The sequence below is a fragment of the Molossus molossus genome, unplaced genomic scaffold (assembly GCF_014108415.1).
Source record: "Molossus molossus isolate mMolMol1 unplaced genomic scaffold, mMolMol1.p scaffold_m16_p_2, whole genome shotgun sequence".
In the NCBI taxonomy this organism is placed as follows: domain Eukaryota; kingdom Metazoa; phylum Chordata; class Mammalia; order Chiroptera; family Molossidae; genus Molossus; species Molossus molossus.
Window position 1 is genome coordinate 3,203,070 of NW_023425355.1, and position 18,465 is coordinate 3,221,534.

The 18,465-nt window shown below is 42.3% G+C and overlaps 1 protein-coding gene and 1 pseudogene across 8 annotated transcripts in view; both read right to left on the minus strand.

The window, feature by feature from the left end:
- The window catches only part of EDA (ectodysplasin A), a 339,263-nt gene extending 338,559 nt beyond the window's left edge, over window positions 1–704 (minus strand). For 6 of the 8 annotated variants that reach the window (XM_036270890.1, XM_036270888.1, XM_036270892.1 and 3 more), the window contains exon 1: window positions 72–698. In XM_036270890.1, coding sequence (XP_036126783.1) covers window positions 72–467 — 396 coding nt within the window. In that variant the 5' untranslated portion in view covers window positions 468–698. Of the gene's footprint in view, window positions 1–71 lie in introns of all 8 variants that reach the window. The other 2 variants (XM_036270887.1, XM_036270895.1) reach the window with 1 other exon arrangement.
- Window positions 705–16,205: 15,501 nt separating this feature from the next.
- LOC118636049 lies at window positions 16,206–17,259 on the minus strand (annotated as a pseudogene).
- Between the last annotated feature and the right edge of the window lie 1,206 nt (window positions 17,260–18,465).

Consider the following 18,465-nt stretch of genomic DNA (forward strand, 5'->3'; position numbering starts at 1 on the left):
GGCTCGAGGTGGCAGAGTCGCCCCCGGGCCCGGTGGGTGAGCGCCGCCGCCGCTCCAGCCAAGTGACTCACCTGGTGCCCGTCCTGGGAGTCTGGCGGGACAGTGGTTTCTCCGGGTTCTAGCGGCTGCTGCTGAAGTGACGGCTGCCCGAAGTGGCGGGTGATGGGACCGTCAGGGTCGAGGCCACCGGGGCCGCTCAGGGTGCCAGAGGTGCCAGGGGCGCCGGGGCCGCCAAGGCGGGACTCCGCTCCCCGTTCCCGCCGCAACTCGGAGCGCAACTCTAAGTAGCAGCACAATGTCAGCAGGTGGAGGGCCAGCGAGAGGCCAAAGAAGCCCAGGAAGAGCCGGCAGCTGTTCCCTTCGCCCGCCCGGGCAGAGGCCCCGCGACAGCCGCAGCCCTGGCTGCCCCGCTCCCTTGGCGCTGCCGCAGGCAGGGGCTCCCTGCGCTCTACCTCGGGGTAGCCCATGGCCTCTGGAGACGCCCACTCTCTGAGGCCCGGGAGCCGCCGCGTCTGCCTCAGCCGTTCACGACCCCTGACAGGCGGCTACTGTCCTGCCATGGGCTGGGGGCTGCAGGGACCCGTTCCCGCGACGGAGGCTGGGCGGGACCGAGCAAGGAGAAGCCGCATGTGCAGCTCCACTGCGAGGGGTGGGAAAAGGAGGAGGAGGGGCGGGAGAGAGGGGCGCTCGGCCCGCCAGGGAATGAGGGAGGAGGCCCGGGCCCACCCCGCCCCATCCCTCCAGCGGCTGCCCAGGCGTCCAACCACGGGGCTCGCCAAGCCTGAGCGCCCCGCCCCTTGGCGTTCCACCCCGGGCCCCCAGCCGCGGGGCGGAGCCTGGGGGCGTGGGGGTTCGCCTCTCCCTGATGGCCCCACCCAGGTAGTCCCTCTTGCCCCGTTCCAGTTGGTGATTGCTGCTGTCGTTCATCCCTGGACTCCGCCCCGGTTTAACCCTTTAGCGCCAGTACGGAGAAGGGGAGGGGAGCAGGGGGAGGCTGAGAAGAATTTGGGAACCTTGGAAAAGTCGAGCAAGGAAAAGGAGGCAGAAACTAGTATTAATAGAAATGTTTGCAATTAACTGCAGTTGCTAATAACACCATCCAGTACTTATCTGTTGCTTTCAATCTTCAAAGCGTTTAACAGACGTTAAACTAATTAAAACAGTTCTGGGTTTGGAATGAAACCATGCCTGCTGTGTTTGCAATCCAATAGCGCGCCAAAAGGAAAGGAGACTCAGGAGCCAGGGAGCCAAAGGGAGTGAGAATGGGGTGGGATGGAGGCAACCCCACTCCTGGAGTGAGTCAGGGCCTCCATCAAAGTGATGAAGAAGTCCACCTGTGCCAGGTGGAACTGGCAGTTCCCCAGGCTTTCTTGATATATTAATTAATTCAACAAATATATATCGATCCCTTTACTAGGTAGAAAGTGCTGTAGGAAGAATCCGCAGCCAGTGAAGTTTCTCTTCTTCCACTGCAGCAGGAGTTTTGAATGGAGAACATGTGTCTTCAATGAGCGAATGGGGAAACTGAGTGCCAGAATGAGGTGAAGTTTTACAAGGGTGGTCTGCAGAATGGCCAGACAATATAGGCATCTCAATTAGCAGGCAACTGTTCTGGCCTCTCCACCCCTCCCTCCTCTCCATGGACTAGTCCCCGGGGAAGGTTTAACAAGTCAGGCAAATGTCCCACATGTACACTGCTGGGACTGCAGCATCTTCAACAGCTGCACCAATCAGAACAGGCTTCAGAACGCCCTCCCCCCCAAAAAATAGTAGCAAATGTCAGAACAGCAGACCCCGAAATGAAGGATGGAAAGTATTGGTTCAGTTGCCATTGACAAGAGTTACTGGTCTGAGATGATAGACAGCTAAATGACCATAGCAGAGAAAATATGGATGCTTCTTGGCCACTCGCATTCTCATGCTTTGAATAAATACCATTTATTGACTTGAAGAGGGTAGGCCTAAGTCCTAGGCTGGAGGAACAAAAGAAACATAGGGGGAATACAAAAGAAGAGAAACAACAGAACGGAAACAAAACATATGGTGGGGAGGTCAGTCTAGAGAGCTCAGAGGTCAAAATCCTTAAATTCATCAGCCACAGCCAACTTCAGACACTCTTCGAATGGTCTTGGTGCTTTAGAAACATCTTTGTGTCCCCTCATTGGCCCTTACCCGTGAAATATCAAGTTTGCAAAGAATACCATCATTGTGCAGATAATAAAATGTAAAAAAATGCCTTTAACAGCTAATCTCAAATGCTGCTTGTCCAGCCTAGGAATTTGAGATGCTAGGGGAACTGCCAGGCTGGTTTACCTTAATTATCACAGCTCAGGACTATTACAAAGAATGTTAGACTAGGAGTCAGTAGATCTGCCCCTGCCACTGGTTTGCTGGGTCACTGAGCAAGTTGCTATGCTTTGGGGAACCTTCGCTTTTCCAATTGTAAAATGAGTAGTTTGAACTTAACAGCTGTAACATGGTCTTTTATCTGTTTCATTACTGGTTGTGCTGACTTAGTCACAAATACAGTTCAAAGAGGCTGCCCCTTCTACCCCCAAAGTGAAAGGGAATAAATGAGTTATCTCCTGGTAGTGGTGCCCAGGGGCCTTACTGGACTCAGCTTACCATGTCCTTTCTACCAGGCTTTTAACAGCTTGAATGAGACACTGGGTTGCACCACTGCCCTCAGAAGGTCCTACACGTTGCATTTAACCTGGGACCTCACCTTGGTTCTCCAGAGGAAAAACACATGGCTACACGTGCAGTAGAAATGTTGGAATGTACAATCCAATGACGTTATTTTTATTTTTATTTTATTTATTTATTTTTTTAATCCTCACCCGAGGACATTTTTCCATTTTTTGTTCAGATAGAGTGGGAGGGAGAGAGAGGAAGAGAGAGAGAGAGAAACATCGACGTGAAGGGACGCATCGAGGGGCTGCCACCCGCACAACCAACCAGGGCCGGGGACAAACTGCAACCGAGGTACGTGCCCTTAGCGGGAACCGAACCCGGCTCTCTCTGAACCGCAGGCCGACGCTCCAACTGCTGAGCCAAACCGGCCAGGGCCAATGACGTTATTTTTAAAAGTGTTACTTCAACCCTGGCTGTTTTGGCTCAGCAGTTAGAGCGTCAGTCTGCGAACCAAAGAGTCGCGGGTTTGATTCCGGTCAAGAGCATATACCTCAGTTGCAGACCCTGACCCTAGTCAGGGTTCTGCAGGAAGCAACCAGTTGATGTGTCCCTCTCACATCGATGTTTCTCTCTCCCTCTCTCTTTCTCTCTCTCCCTCCCTCCCTCCCACTCTATCTGAAGATAAGTAGAAAAAATATATATCCTCAGTTGAGGATTAAAAACATATTAAAAAATAAATTAACGTGTTACTTCAGCCCAGCTGGTGTGGCTCAGTGGTTGAGCATCGACCCATGCACCAAGAGGTCATGGATTCAATTCCCGGTCAGGACACATACTCAGATTTGGGCTGAATCCCCAGTGGGGACCATGGAGGAGGCGGCCAATTGATGTTCTCTTTCATCGATGTTTCTGTCTCTCTCTCCTCTCTCCCTTTCTCTCTAAAAATCAATACAGAAAAATAAAATAAAAGTGTTGCTGCGGTTAGCTTCTATACTTCCATAAGTACCCCATCCCCTACAGCACAGGTCTCACAATGACAGCCTCCAGGTCACATCCAGCAAACAGATGTGTGTTTGAGTTAAAAAAATTAATTGCCAGCATTTAGAAATCAGAAAATTTTACATTAAAAAAAAAAACAGATTTCCTGCTTCCGTATTAAAAAATCAGAAAACCTGCTAACAGTAGATCCACATTTCCATGCAGCTTCAGTCAGCTAGCCAACTGCCCCCTTGAGACAAGGAACCTACAAGGAACCTATACACGCACATACTAAATGTGTTGACACTTATACGTCTGTGTCTTTGCACGAACTGTTTTTTGTTTTTTGACCAGGAATGCCCCCACCTTAAAGCCTGATGTATTCTTCAAGAATCTAATCTCATGTTTCCTCTGTTATGGTCCCACAACTCACTTCAAACAGATTTTCCTTTATACTTTCTTTGCATCCTGAACATGTCTAAATGATATCCCTTACCACATTATTGTGTTTTTTAATTTTTTCACAAGCTTTCTCACCACCAAACTGTGAGTTCCTCAGTGGTAAAATCCACATCCTTCCATTTTGGCAGTCCCAGTACCTAGCATAGCGCCTACTACATAGTAGGCACCGGTATTTTTGTCAAATGAATGGGGCATGAAACCTGCTGTTGTAACCTAGACTACTAGAATTCTACAAGGAAAACTGGGCCAAGGGATGCCTGTCAGTACTACTTATGTGTGTAGAGCTGTATAATACATTATCCAAAGATATAAAGGAAATTGAGCCACATGATAATTGTGCAATTATTTGCGCTAGTGTTAGAGTTTTGGACAATTCTGGAAAGTAAATAATCCAGAAATTCAAATACCTTTGGTTTGTAGTAATTCATTGGATTTCTGTTGCATCAAGTTTCCCTCCCTAACTTTGTTTGTCTGGGTCTAAAATTAAAATAATATCACTTGACAATACCTGAATGATAAATATTCAAAGTGAGTTGACAACCTCTGGTGGAGTATGATAAGGAGTTAGGCAGGAACTGATTTTAAAAACGTCTCAGCTCTGGTTAATCCACAGAACAAATCATTGACACAGAAATCACTGAGACAACTCTCTGACCCACTTAGGGATAAGCAGATAGGTAGTCAGGAGGAACATGGGCTTAGGACTTGGATTCAGGTTTGAATTCCAGCATATTCACTTATCAGCTGTGTGACTCAGGACAAGTAATTTTTGTCTTGCAGAGGCTCAATTTTCTCATCTATAAACCAGAGATGACAATATGTGCTTTGTAAGATAGCCGTGCTTAAATGGGATGCTATACGTCAAAATGTCTGGCACATAATAAATGCACAGTAAATGCTAGTTCCTGCTATCTATGAGACTTCCATCAAAAGAAGATGAGAAGAAAGCTTATAACAGTATTCAAAAAACATGACAGAGATGCAGAAAATGCATCTACATACTTTTGCCATTGTCAAATGCCTACCCCCTTTTGTTGCATTCTTAAAGTTTGAGATAAAACCCTTGTGTTCCCATCACCCTCTCTTGAACTCTTGACTCATATATCCAACTTCCTCCTTTTAATTTGTACTTGGATGTCTAATAGACATCTTAAACTCAACATGACCAAAGCTCTTCTCCCCTAAAATGCCTTGGTCTTCTGCATCTCACCAAATGGCAAGTCATCCTCCCATTGCTCAAGACAAAAACTTTGAAGTCATCCTTGAATCCTCTATTTTTAACACCCCACATACAATCTGTCAGTGAATGTTGTCAATTCTGCCTTTAAAATATATAATTGTGGCTGGTTTGGCTCAGTGGTTGGAGTATCAGCCAGCAAACCAAAGGGTCACGGGTTTGATTCCTGGTCAAGGGTACATGCCTGGGTTGCAGGTTCGATCCCTAGCCCCAGTCGGGGTCATGCAAGAGGCAAGCAATTGATGTGTCTCTCTCACATTGATCTCTCTCTCTCTCTCTCTCTCTCTCTCTCTCTCTCTCTCTCTCCTTCTCTCCCTCCCTTCCTCTCTATCTAAAAATCAATGAATAAATATCCCCAGGTAAAGGTTTTAAAAATAATAATAATAAACTAAAATATACCCCATACCTGATTACTTCTCATCACCTCCCTATCACCATCCTAGTCCAAGCCCCCATGCTTTTTCACTGTATGACTACTTACTCCTCTTCCATATCGCCATGCTTTTTGTTTTTGTCCTTGCCACTCTACAATCTATTCCCTACCCTGTATTCAGAGGTATTCTGTTAAAATGTTGTCAGATCCTATCACTCCTCTGCTTCAAATCCTCAATGGTTCCCCATCTCCCTCTGAGTCCTTACCTTGGCCTACAGGCTCTGCATGATCTGATCAGTGGCCACCTCCTGGGCTTCAATCCTGCTGCTATTGTACTCTGCTCCAGACACATTGACCTCTTTGCCTTTTCTTGAACTTGGCAAAACATGCTCCGATGAAAGGGTCTTTTTACTGGTATTTTGTTCTGCCTGAAATGCTATTCTTCCAAATATAGGGTTCTATTACTTCTTCCAAGTCTCTTCTTAGATGTCACCATATCAAAAAACCTTTTGTTGAACAATATACCATCACTTCCTGTCTCCTTCCTTTGCTATTTTTCTTCTTAGCACTTATCACCACCTGACATATTGTATATGTGTTTGTTTTATTGTGTAACTCCTTATAGCCACACCTAGAATATCAGTTCCATGAGGACAGAGGTTTTTTTCTGTTTTTGGTCACTGTTTTATCTACCAGACCAAGAACAGTTACTGACACATAATAAACTCTCAGTAAATATTTGTTGGTAGAATGATGGAATTCCTCCCCTAGTAGAGTAAGAGGAAGGAAAAATGAGGACTGATCAAATGTGTTACTGGGTAGGCAAGGATTTTTCTTCCAGCATTGTAAAGCAGAAAGAACATTTCTCTCATTTTACAGGAGGCAACTCCCCCAGAGAAAGATATGCAAAAGGGCCACACATCTAACTAGAAGAGGGGGCAAGAAAAGAAAGGAGCATCAGTTGAACATTTATCTTCTATGTGCTACACTTTCTCATTAACTTCTGTGTGAGGTTAGTGTTATGAACATTTCACAGATGAAAAAAAAATAAAGGCATTTAACAGGGAGGTTGAATGACTGGCTCAAATTCACATTATAACTAAGTGGTAGAGTCGAAATTTGAATCCAAGTTTGACTGGTTCAAAAATTCCATACTCTCTCCTCAATATTACCAGCTAGCTACTGACAGATAAGTTAAAAAAACAGCTTTATAGAACTAGACACACAGAGACTAAGATTTCTGGAGTGGCAGAGTAATAAACAAGCTGAAAGTATTTTCTTCTCTCACCAGCCTGGTTACTGTTGCTACCACCTTTCTGCTCCAAAACCAAGGCCACTGGGCTTACTGTGATTATATGAATATGCTTAAATCTAGGTCTCATTAGGTCATTCTTCTGTACAGTGACCCGTAATAACTTCCCACTGAATACAGAATGGTAACCTAACTCCTTAGCTTGCCATCCAAGGCCCTCTGATTTGACCCTAAACTACCATTTCAGCAGTGCTGTTGCTAGGCCTCAACAACATTCTACTTCTGCATAACTGCAGCTCTCATTGTCCAGAACAAATGTCTACACTCTTGCCTCATTGCCTTTTGTTGACATTACTCCCCTTCCTCTTTCCCATATCCTTTCCCTTCCCCTTTGCCTATTTAAAATCAGCACATTCTTCAAGGCCCAGATCAAGTTTCTTCTCCTGATCCTGCCTGCCCACAATGTTCTGCAGCAGGACATTCTGTCTATACAAGTCCTCTGGGAATCAATATATGAAAGTCGCAATTGCTAATTATTCCCCTATTCTATGTGAGGGTCTCATTTTCCCCAGATTATAGCCAATGTTCTTCAAAGGAGGGGGAGACCCATTTTAGCTCCCACAGGGCCTACCTTGAGTAGGTGATTAGCAAATCTTTGTTAGTGGATTAAAGACACTGCAGAGGTGAATTTTAAGCAGGGTTTTCAAGGCAGAAGGTGTCTGCATTTGATGGCAAGGATAGAAATATTTGTAGGAATCTATGAAGCGGTAATAAAGAGATAAAAATTCTTCTTGCTGTAAGGGAGCAAGATGGCACAACATTAACATGGAATATTCGTTTTTGCAATAAAGTCTTTGGCTACTCATGGGTAGCTGAGCATATGGGGAGGCTCTCACTTCATGAGAGGAATTTTTCATTCAAAAATAGAAAACCTTGTTGCTTTCAGAATGTCATTTGCATTTATCCCCTGCAATGATCAGTCCCACAACTCAGGCCACCAAGGAGCCTAGAAACAGACTGCATATTCCACAGAATCATTGCTACCCATCACATCAGGAGCACAGTGAGATCACAGATACAGTTTGGGGCAGAGTAGTGTGTAAAGGGAGGGTAATGGGGATGGAAAAAGACTTTGCCTAGGGCAATGGGCACATGATGCAGTGTGCAGATGATGTTTTTTTGAGTTGTCCAGTTGAAACCTAAATGGTTTTATGAAGCAAGGTCACTCCAATAAATCCAATTTAAAAATATAAATGAATAAATAAATAAATAAATAAATAAATAAGAGAATCTTTGGCAGTGAGTGTCTTTACAGGTTCCCATATCCTCCAAACAACTATGTGTAGTAGATAGAGTGGCCATTTGTCTTTATTAAACAGAGAAGAAAACTGAAGCCCAGAGTGACAGAATGACTTATCCAAGGTCACACAGTCAGGGTGTGTGACTCTTAGCCTAGGGTTCTTTTTTCTTATTAAACTGTCATATTTTTCCATCACAGTTATGTTTTCCATTTGATCTAGCCAAACAGTTTACTGACTGTGCCCGTATAGGCATTTCCTGGTCAGAATTAGAGAACAAATTTAAGGATCTGAGCCTGGGAGAGTCAGGTACTTTTGGGATTTAATCTTGGCTCTTGGAAAAGCAACTTGAGACAGGACTTGGAAGACTCTAGAATTATAATAACTTTCGAAAACTAGCTCCAGCTACCCCCACACTGCTCCCCAATAGATTATACTGAGGGAATACTATTGAGTTTGGGTGATTTAAGTATCACATTCATTCAACAAATATTCATAGATATGTTCCTGATATGTGCCAGACACAGGTCTAAGTGCTGGGGATATAACAGTTGACAAAAACAAGAATTAATACAATTTATAATTAGAACACCATTTTTGAAAACTAAGAAACCTGTTTTGTTTTTTTATTGAATTTTTAGAGAGAGAAGAAGGGAGAGCTAGAAGTATCGATATGAGACAGAAACACCTCGATTGGCTGCTTCCTGCATGCCCTCCACTGGGATCGAGCTCACAACCCGGGCATGTGCCCTGACCGGGAATCGAACTGGGATCTTTCAGTCCATGGGATGATGCCCAATCCACTGAGCCAAACTGGCCATGTAGAACTGTTTTTTATAACAGCAAAGTGCCTTTATTTATTTATTTTTATCCTCACTCGAGGACATTTTTCCATTTTTTTATTCAGACAGAGTGGGAGGGGGAGAGAGGAAGAGAGAGAAACATCGACATGAAAGGGACACATCGAGTGGCTGCCACCCGCACAACCCAACCAGGGCCGGGGACAAACTGCAACTGAAGTACATGCCCTTAGCGGGAACCGAAGGTCTCTCTGGATTGCAGTCTGACACTAACCGCTGTGCCAAACTGGCCAGGGCAAAGTGCCTTTAAATGGCCTTTATCCCTCCTCCTCTGAGCTAGGCCAGATTCACAGATACACTCCTAGGTGTTGGGTAGTGCAATGTCCAAACAGTTTCAGGGTCTCCAAATATTGAGTAAAAAATACAAATTACCCCATTTCAGAGGCTTTCCTCTGAATAACTGGGCTAAGAATAAAAAGTAAACAACCTATTGTTTGAATTTAAGCACCTCTCTTACCTGCTTAGCACTTGCTAAGTAAAAATCCAAGTAAGCAATCTACGGGGTAACAGTCTGGCTCCTAGAAAGATAGGAAATGTGGAAGCAAGGCTAGTTTCAAGGTGAATGGTCAGTGCCTAAATATAAGTGCCAAGTTGAACATTTGGACTTGAGTCTTAGGGCATCAATGTGTAATATAGATGTGCGTATGTATGTATGTATATACATATGTATGGGGAGAAAGTGGGGGAGAGAGAGAGAGTGGGAGGAGGATTTTAAAAATGAAAAGTATTACACAAATGTAAGATATTAAGATAATAGTTACTCTGCACTGAGTACCTACTATGTGCTGGGCTCTATGCTAGGCAAAGTTACATATGTTTATATCATTTAATCTTCACAATTTTTAAAGGTAAATTGCTCATTTTCTTACATGCTAAACATAAACAAAAAACAGCCCCCCAAAAAGTGAAGCAACATGCCCTCATCCCTAGCTAGTAAATAGTAATGCTAAGATTCAAGTCTAGGTGTATCCTTATTGAAAGACCCACATTCTTGGAATCTAATGGACAAAATGAACTAATAGGAAAAATTGTGACATAATCATAGATAGAGAGCAGGCTAACAGCTGTTGGGGGGGTGATAACGGGTGTATGTGGGGGTGCAGGGATTGAAGAAAAAATCCATATTATTTCCATTAGGCTACAATGAATGACTTATTTTGTACACTCAGAAGCCGCCAAATAATGAATTTTCTATAATTTTGAAGCTGGAATCAATTAGATATTAAATGGTTGGTACCCTTCTTTCATCCCAATATGATCTTGCAATCTAATGGGAAGGTATGATACTGTATGTAACCAAGCCAAACTAGATCTTGAAAATAACAAAACTAAATAGGAAAATTCTAGCAGCAGACAGTAGAGTCCTCGGAGATTATAGGCATACCTCATTTTATTGCACTTTGCAGGTATTGCATTTTTTTTTAATTGAAGATTTATGGCAACCCTGCTATAGAACAAGTCTATCAGTGCTATGTTTCCAACAGTATTTGCTATCTTCATGTCTCTGTGTCACATTTTAGTAATTCTTGCAATATTTCAAATTATCATTATTATTATATTTGTTATGGTGAACTGTGATAAGAGATCTTTCATGTTGCTATTGTAGTTATTTGGGGTTCATTGGAAAGTAGGGGGAATGGACTCCACCCCAAAGCCATACAACTCAGTCACTGATACTCCCTGAGTTTGCTTTGCCGTCTACAACTTGGCCTAGGCAGCTGACTCCTCCGTGGTCAGGAGCTCTGCAGAGTTGGGCAACAGGAAGTGTAGAAGGTGGGGCTATTCAATTTCTCCAGGCTGATGCCATAAGGGGGAGAGTGCTCTAACCAAGAAACATGCTGACTGTGGTGTGTGAGAGGCACTCAGCACAGGGGTTCTGGTGGCTTTCCCTTCAGCTCTCTCCCCAAAGCCATAAAAGCTAGTGTCTCCTCACACAACTCTGGTCTGCTCTGCCCTCCCTTCATTGGAGCTCAGGGTAAGTGGCTGTGAACTAGATTTTGTGCATTAGCCCTTTAAGAGGGTGCCTGTTTCTCTAGGAAACTACTGTCTCTCTCTGGCCAACTGAATTTCCACTGATTTTCATAGCCAGATGTTATGTGGGCACCTCTTTCTGGCTCTGGTGCTCTGGATTGGGGAGCCCTGCATGGGATTGAGACTTCCATACTCCGCTGAGGGAATCTTTACAGCTAAGATATCCCTCTGAAATCTCAGCTACCCATGGGAGCAGAGCCAGCCCTTTTCACGTCTCTGCCCTTCATACCAGTCTTGATGTGGCTTCTTCTGTAAATCCTTGGTTATAAGACTTCTGTTCAGCTAGTCTTCAGTTGCTTAGTTATAATTCCAGTTTGCTACCGGGAGGAGGTGAGTGTACCTTTCTCCTACTCCCCCACCATCTTGGATCTCTCGTTAGCATTTTTAGTAATAAATATTTTAAAATTAAGGTATGTACATTTTTAGACATAATGCCATTGTACATTTAATAGACTACAATATAGTGTACACATAAGTTTATATGTGCTGGGAAACCAAAAATTCCATGTGACTTACTTTATTGCAATATTTGCTTCATTGTGGTGGTCTGGAATCCAACTCACAGTATCTCCAAGGTATGACTGTACATGTGACAGCACCAAAAAGAAATGGTGACATATCCAGTGGCAGATGGAGTCTGCAATGTGTTATTGCAAAGGAATAGTCTTAGTGAAAACTTCCCAAAATGTCTTATATTGCTTCTTTCAGTTGCTGATCTATAACTTTACTCATCTATCCTTCCACCTTTCAAAAAGTTATTGAGCACTGGCCCTAGGCACTCACAGGTCACAGAACTTTCATGAACTTTGAACTAATGAATGAATATTTAGGAGTCCAAATCCAGCAGGCGAGAGAACTGCGGCAGCCCTGACAGACATCTTAACCTTCCTTTCCATACAGTTCGACTCAGTTTAGGAATTTTGTTTTTCCTATGTGAACCTATCTCAAATTAACTCTAGGAATACAGGCTTGACTAGACTTAAATGCTCTTAATTGCAATGCCACTGAAGAATAGGCTTCCACAAACGGACTCCTTTGCGAGTAGTCTGGAAGCTAAGCCTTACCTAGCAACATAAAAAAAAAAAAAATTATAGAATTTATAAAAAGGAGAGTTGAGACACCAAGTCCATTTCTGAGTGAAATAAGCTGCCCTTAGCAATGTGCCAAATTACTTGGAAAAGAAGACTGGCTACTGAGAGGGAAGAAACTGGTAGTCCAGAGAAGCTACACGACCGAAGTGTCATTACTATCCACCAGAACTTGAGCCCTTGGGCCCAAAGGCCTTAGCTTAGACCTGCAACACCAGATGTGACACTCCTAGTTTAGCAGAGTTCCACTTTGTTTAGCCTCTAGTATTCCAAAAGTCATGGCCATTATCGTTTCTCAGGTTCTACAGCTGACTCAAGAGATTAGAACTAGAAGGCTCTTTGAGACCACGTAGTTCAATTTGTTCATTTTTCAAAAGAAAATACTGAAGCCCAGAAAGGCTAACTATCATGCCCATTAAGTTAGTGAATTAACTAGACTAGAACCAATTCCTCTTCCCTCCTTTCCCCCCACGCCACTAGCTTATATATCTAAGCATTTTCAAAACATATGGATTACTTTTCTTTTACTTCTGCTGAGCCAAAAACATGAAACAAAAAAATTGACTAGAAATCGCTGGCCTTGCATCTGACATCTAGCTCAATTTTAAACCAACTCCCAATAATTATCCTAGTTTGTGCTCTGCCTTGAGGTAGTCCTCCATTTTACCCAGTTTCATTCCTGTATTCAACCAGCTTCTTACAAATCCTCACCTTACCTTGACTTTTTCAGAATCCCACCACCAAAATGCTCTGCATAACTGATCTTAATTCTTCAATTAGTAACATTTATTTCTGAAGAAGCAGTTGCCAAGCTGTCCCTTAAATGCACTTTATAGTTTTGAAATTTGAGGGAGAAATAAAAAGTTTCTAGTACAAATGGTTTCCACATAAAGCTGACCTTTTGCAAAGGTTGAAACCCACAGCCAAAACTGCCACTTGACTTATAAGGACCCTCCCAACCTCGGAGCGGGTGATCAGACCTATTCTGGACAAGTCAGGGCTTTCTTTCTGCAGGTTCTGGTGGGGCCAAAAACTTGCTGTTAAAGTAAATTGCTTTTTCCAAAAATGTCTTTTGGGGTAGCTGGAGAACAGAATTCTGAGAAGAGCTGGCTGGAAGAATAATTGAAGTTGTAGCTAATATAGTTGTTTTGAATTATTCTCTTAAAAAAAAAATCATGGTAAACAGAGCTGAGTGCTTCCAGTTCAGAGAAAAAGGCAAAAAGAGAGGCCTATTTGGGTCCCTAAGCCTCTGTGAAAAGGCAAGCTAGTGTTTGTGAATACTTTTTAAAGGTAAAATCATGACTCGTATGCAAATATAAAAGAGATACATGTCAAAAAATTTAACTCATTAATTAATGAGGGAAACAGTAAGATGTTACAACCAATTTAAAAGAGAATTCAAAGGACACAGATTCCCATAGGCAATTAGGAATGCTGGAATGAATTTTCAAATGGATGCAAAACTGGTCAACATCCACGGGATAATAACCAATTGCATTACATCACACAAAATTCATTTGCATTTCTATGGATAAGAATATTTTGTGCCCTGGCCGTTTTGCTAAGTGGTTAGAGCGTCGGCCTGCGGACCAGAAAGTCCAGGGTTCCGTTCTCGCACGTACCTGGTTGCAGTTGGTCCCCGCCCTGGTTGGGGTCATGTGGGTGGCGACCACTCAATGTGTCTCTCTCACATTGATGTTTCTCTCTCTCTCTTCCTGCCCTCTCCCTCCCACTCTATCTGAAGATAAATGCAAAAATGTCTTTGGGTGAGGATAAAAAAAGAAAAAGAATATTTTGCATTAGTCTTGGTTTTTTGCAATTTGTAGAATTGTTAAATAGCTCAGCCAATGAAAGGTACATAACACAGTAGAGTATGTAAGTCAGGATGTCCAATGATCTCTTTTGTCCATTCAAACTCTTTCACAAATTTCCTTGACACTAGAAAGAACTGTTGCAGTCAGATTGCTTTAAGGTCAGCAGGCTCCATAATCCTTGGGGCCCTGGTCATGAGGTAGCCAGGGAGATGGTCTAAAGAAAGTGCTGAAAGTATAACTTGGTGCTTAAAAAGAATTTGCAATGCTTACAATGGATTAAAGAAACCAAGAAGGCTTGTGTGCCAAATATACTGTAATAAAACTTAAAAAATTAAAGTGCTCAATATCCACAAAGAAAAAGAAAAAGAAAAAGAGAATGAGGGATGGCAGAAGGAAGGAAGGAAGGAAGGAAGGAAGGAAGGAAGGAAGGAAGGAAGGAAGGAAGGAAGGAAGGAAGGGAGGAAAGAAGAGAGGGAGGGAGGGAGGGAGAGAGGGAGGAAGGGAGGGAGGAAGGAAGGAAAGAAGAGAGGGAGGGAGGGAGCTTTTCTAAAGTCTTAGGAACGAGAAAATCTAGTAAGTGGAAAGCTCTCTCCATGAGACTGAAAGTAGCTGGTGATGGCCTGAGAGGGTCTGTGTAAGGAAAAACACAGGTCTCCCTTTGCTACTCTATCTTGCAAAGTCCAACTTAGGACATCTGTTTGAAATACAACACCTTGATTCTTGCCTGGGTACAAAGTACAAGTAAATACAATACCACAAGCAGGTCCACTGGGAAACTTCAGGAACATAGGGAGAATTGTGAAGAATTCTGCCAATTTTTCTAGCACTTAACATATTGGGTGACTGCGTTCCTTTTTCAAAATTTATCTTTATTGTTGTAAGTATCACAGATGTCCCCCCTTTTTTCCTCTATTGACCCACTCCCTGTATACCTTTGGTTTTTATGTGTGCGTGAAAGCCAGTAGAGAACTTAGAGTGTGTTTTAACCTGTTTATAACACAAACTAAAAACATGTCCTGTGTTTACCTCAGGTAAATTGCTATATAAGCTCAGTAACCAGCTTGTTTTATGCATATGGTATTGAATATATTAGTCTACAAATTAAAGATTTTTAAGTTGAACAATCCCTAAACTTCTATATATTCTAATGAATACTTACCAAGTCAACTAAATATAAGTGAAAATCTCTGTACTGTTCTCACAAATCTATACCATGAGTACATGATAACAAACCACTGGATCAAGATAGTTTGCCTTTCAAAGTTAGAGTTAAGAGGTAGGAGGGGCCTCTAAAAAGTCGTTTACCCAAACTCCCTCCTTTTCATAGACAAGAAAATAAGTTCAGACAAGCTCTGTGACCAGCCTAAGGACATTCAGCAGTTACAGGCAGGACTACAACACCTGTTTATGCTACTTAATCTGGGCTATCTACTATAATGCTGACTATGACTACTCTCCTCTCTATCCTAAACACCATGCATATTTTTTTCTAGATCATATTTTAAATAATCACTGAGATATTTTTATCACATTTTACTAATAAAAACATCCCAGTGATCATTTAAAATTTAACAACAGTCATTTTTACTTATTTTTAAAATGATGTCTAAGTCTTATAAAAAATGCTTGAAGTAATGTGAATACCTGTTTCTCTTATATTGCAAGCAAAGAGTTCAAAACCTGGCTGAGTAAAACAAAAAGGAAAAAGGGTCTATTCGAGAATATTAAGACTGAAAGCAAATTCTCAAGTACTTGGAAGACAGATGTCCAGCAAGTGTTCTGAAGGCATTCTAGCTAGGTAGAGTACCTGTTTTAATAACCACAAACATCACTCTGAATACTCTACAGTTCACTTTTTTGTGGCAAAATGACAAATGGTAAAGGAAGTATAAACAGACCAGCACTGTAGATAGAGTTCCTTGTATAGAAGATCCACATAATGAATGCTGTCAGAAGTATACCAACCTCCCCCTCTTCCCTCAAGAATCATTACCAAATTCCTCCATCGGAGGACTTCACAGAATGTCAGGGGATTTCTGGAATGTACTAGGATCAGGTTGAGAGATTCTGGTTTAATAGTCAATCTAAATAATTTAGGTGGGAAAGACAACTGTTCTCAAGGGTAGTATTTACTTATGTCTTCAAATTTTGACTATACTTTGCCTACGATGGCACCAATTAACACCTAAGGACTTTTGAAGAGAAAATTCCATTATTCTTATTTTTCTTGAGAGCTGTTTTTCCCCCTCCTCATTTGGAAGGTTTTCAGTACTTTGCTTCCATCTGAGCCAGAAAAGTATCCATTTCCTTTTGCCGATCCTTTTTTAAAAACATATGTTTTTATTGATTTTAGAGAGAGAAGAAGGGAGAGGGAGAGAGAGAAAACATTGATGTCATGGATCAGTTTTCTCTCATAGGAACCTAACCAAGGACCCAACTGCAACCTGGGCATGTGCTCTGACTGGACTCAAACCTGAGCACCATGCTCAACCAACTGAGCCACACCAGCCAGGAACCGCTGATTCTTTTGTTTGCTCCAAATGACTGCCTTCAAGTTATCTGCTCCTTCATCAAGTCCCAACTCCTTCCTGCTCATTCCTGTTTCTTTAGTCTCTTCCTGAGCCCTCCTTGTCCTTGCATTCATCTTTTGCTTTGATTCTTTGACAAAGAAATTATAGGATGGGACCTCTCCAACATCAATGGCTTCCTGAATAATGTTCCTTATCCTGGGTTCCTCTGTGTAAGTATCACGCACAGCACACACTCCAGGATCACATCCATGTCCCCGTGAAGTCCAGATAGGCCTATTTAATATCAGCCAGCTCTTCCTCAGAACCTTTGTATGTGTTTTAAAAGCTTGCATGTTTTCTAGAGATATCTTTAAAGAGTAACTGCCAATACGTTTCCCAGTCCCAATCCTGGTTGAGAACATCAGAATCCTGGTCCATTGTTCACTGCTCATCATACCTTGCTCTCTACTCTTTGTCAGTCAGAATGCAATAGAGTTTCCCAAGGATCTGGAAGTGGCAGGTGGCATTCTCCCTGTGCCCCTTACATATCAGGTCCCGGTGGCCTTGCAGGACACCTTTTGGGAGCCACGTTGGACGTTGCTATCTGAGGCCTTGTGCCACAAGCCCAACACTCCATAAAAGTAGGCCATGCAGAACATTTCCTCATACAGCTCCATCAGCCCCTTGGCCAGCAGAGCTGCAGAGAGGGTGGCAGCCTCCATGAAAACAGCAGGTCTCAACTACACTGGCTAGACCTCCCACAGGTGTCTTTCCATTGGTGGTTTTCTCCATTCTTAGGCAGTACTCATCAGCTTGCCTTTTATCTCGTCCCTTCATGATCAGCTTGGAGATACCCAGTATCCTGGCATCACTTATGTAGTGCAAAAGAGCAACATGCAGCATGGAATAACCTGAACGTTTTTGTATTGCGCATCTTCCCCTCCCCATGCTCCAGCAACAACTCACGCTGTTAAGCAGCTGGAAAAGGTATGAAACAGACGATTTATACATTCTTAAATGATATACTTTAACACATTCAATCACACTGGTCCCAAAGACCAATATTCATTTTATACTTATTAAAGTAGCAAATGTTATCAAACACAATGTTTGTTTGGCTTGGTGGGAAATGATAGAAAACTATCCTCACACTGTTCCTGCAGCAGGAGAAATTAGGACAATTCTTTTGAAGGGCAATTTGGCAATATATATCAGAAGTCATAAAACATATTCACGCCCTTTCATGTAGTAATTCCACTCCTGGAAATTTGTCATTAATGTAATCATCTGTCATTAATGTAATAATGCAACAGAAGGAAAAAACTATATATACAAACACATTCTCCATGCCATTATGCATAATCTCACAAAACTGTTATTAGCCAAATGTAGCCAGACTGGCTAAGTGAATTAAGACACATAGATTGAATGGACTATTGTGTAAACAATAAAAATCATAATTCTGAGGACTGCAATAAACTTAGAAAAGCCTAAACACAATAAAATTAAGAGGTTAAGGGGCAAAAACAGAACACACAATGGTATAGACATTTTCATTGTAACTCTATAAAAATATATCTCCAGAAACAATTGTATTGGGTGATAGGATTACAGATAAAAATGATTTCTTTTTTTTTTTCCTTTTGTGGAGTACACTTTCTAAAATAAGTTAAAAATAAATTTAAAGTAATAAATAAATGAAACAAGTGTTGGCCTAATAACACCAAGGAGCCTAATATCAGAGTATCTTCTCTCCCTGGGCTGCCCTTCTAAATTTACCAGCTCCTGCCATCTGCTTCTAGTGATGAAGGAGGGAAAAACAGAAAAAAAGAGGTATTGCAGAAGAAAACGTGCCTATGAGAACCAGAAGACGTATTATGGCTGAATGCCTCTGCTTACTATGCTAAAGAGGTTGAGCATTGCAATAA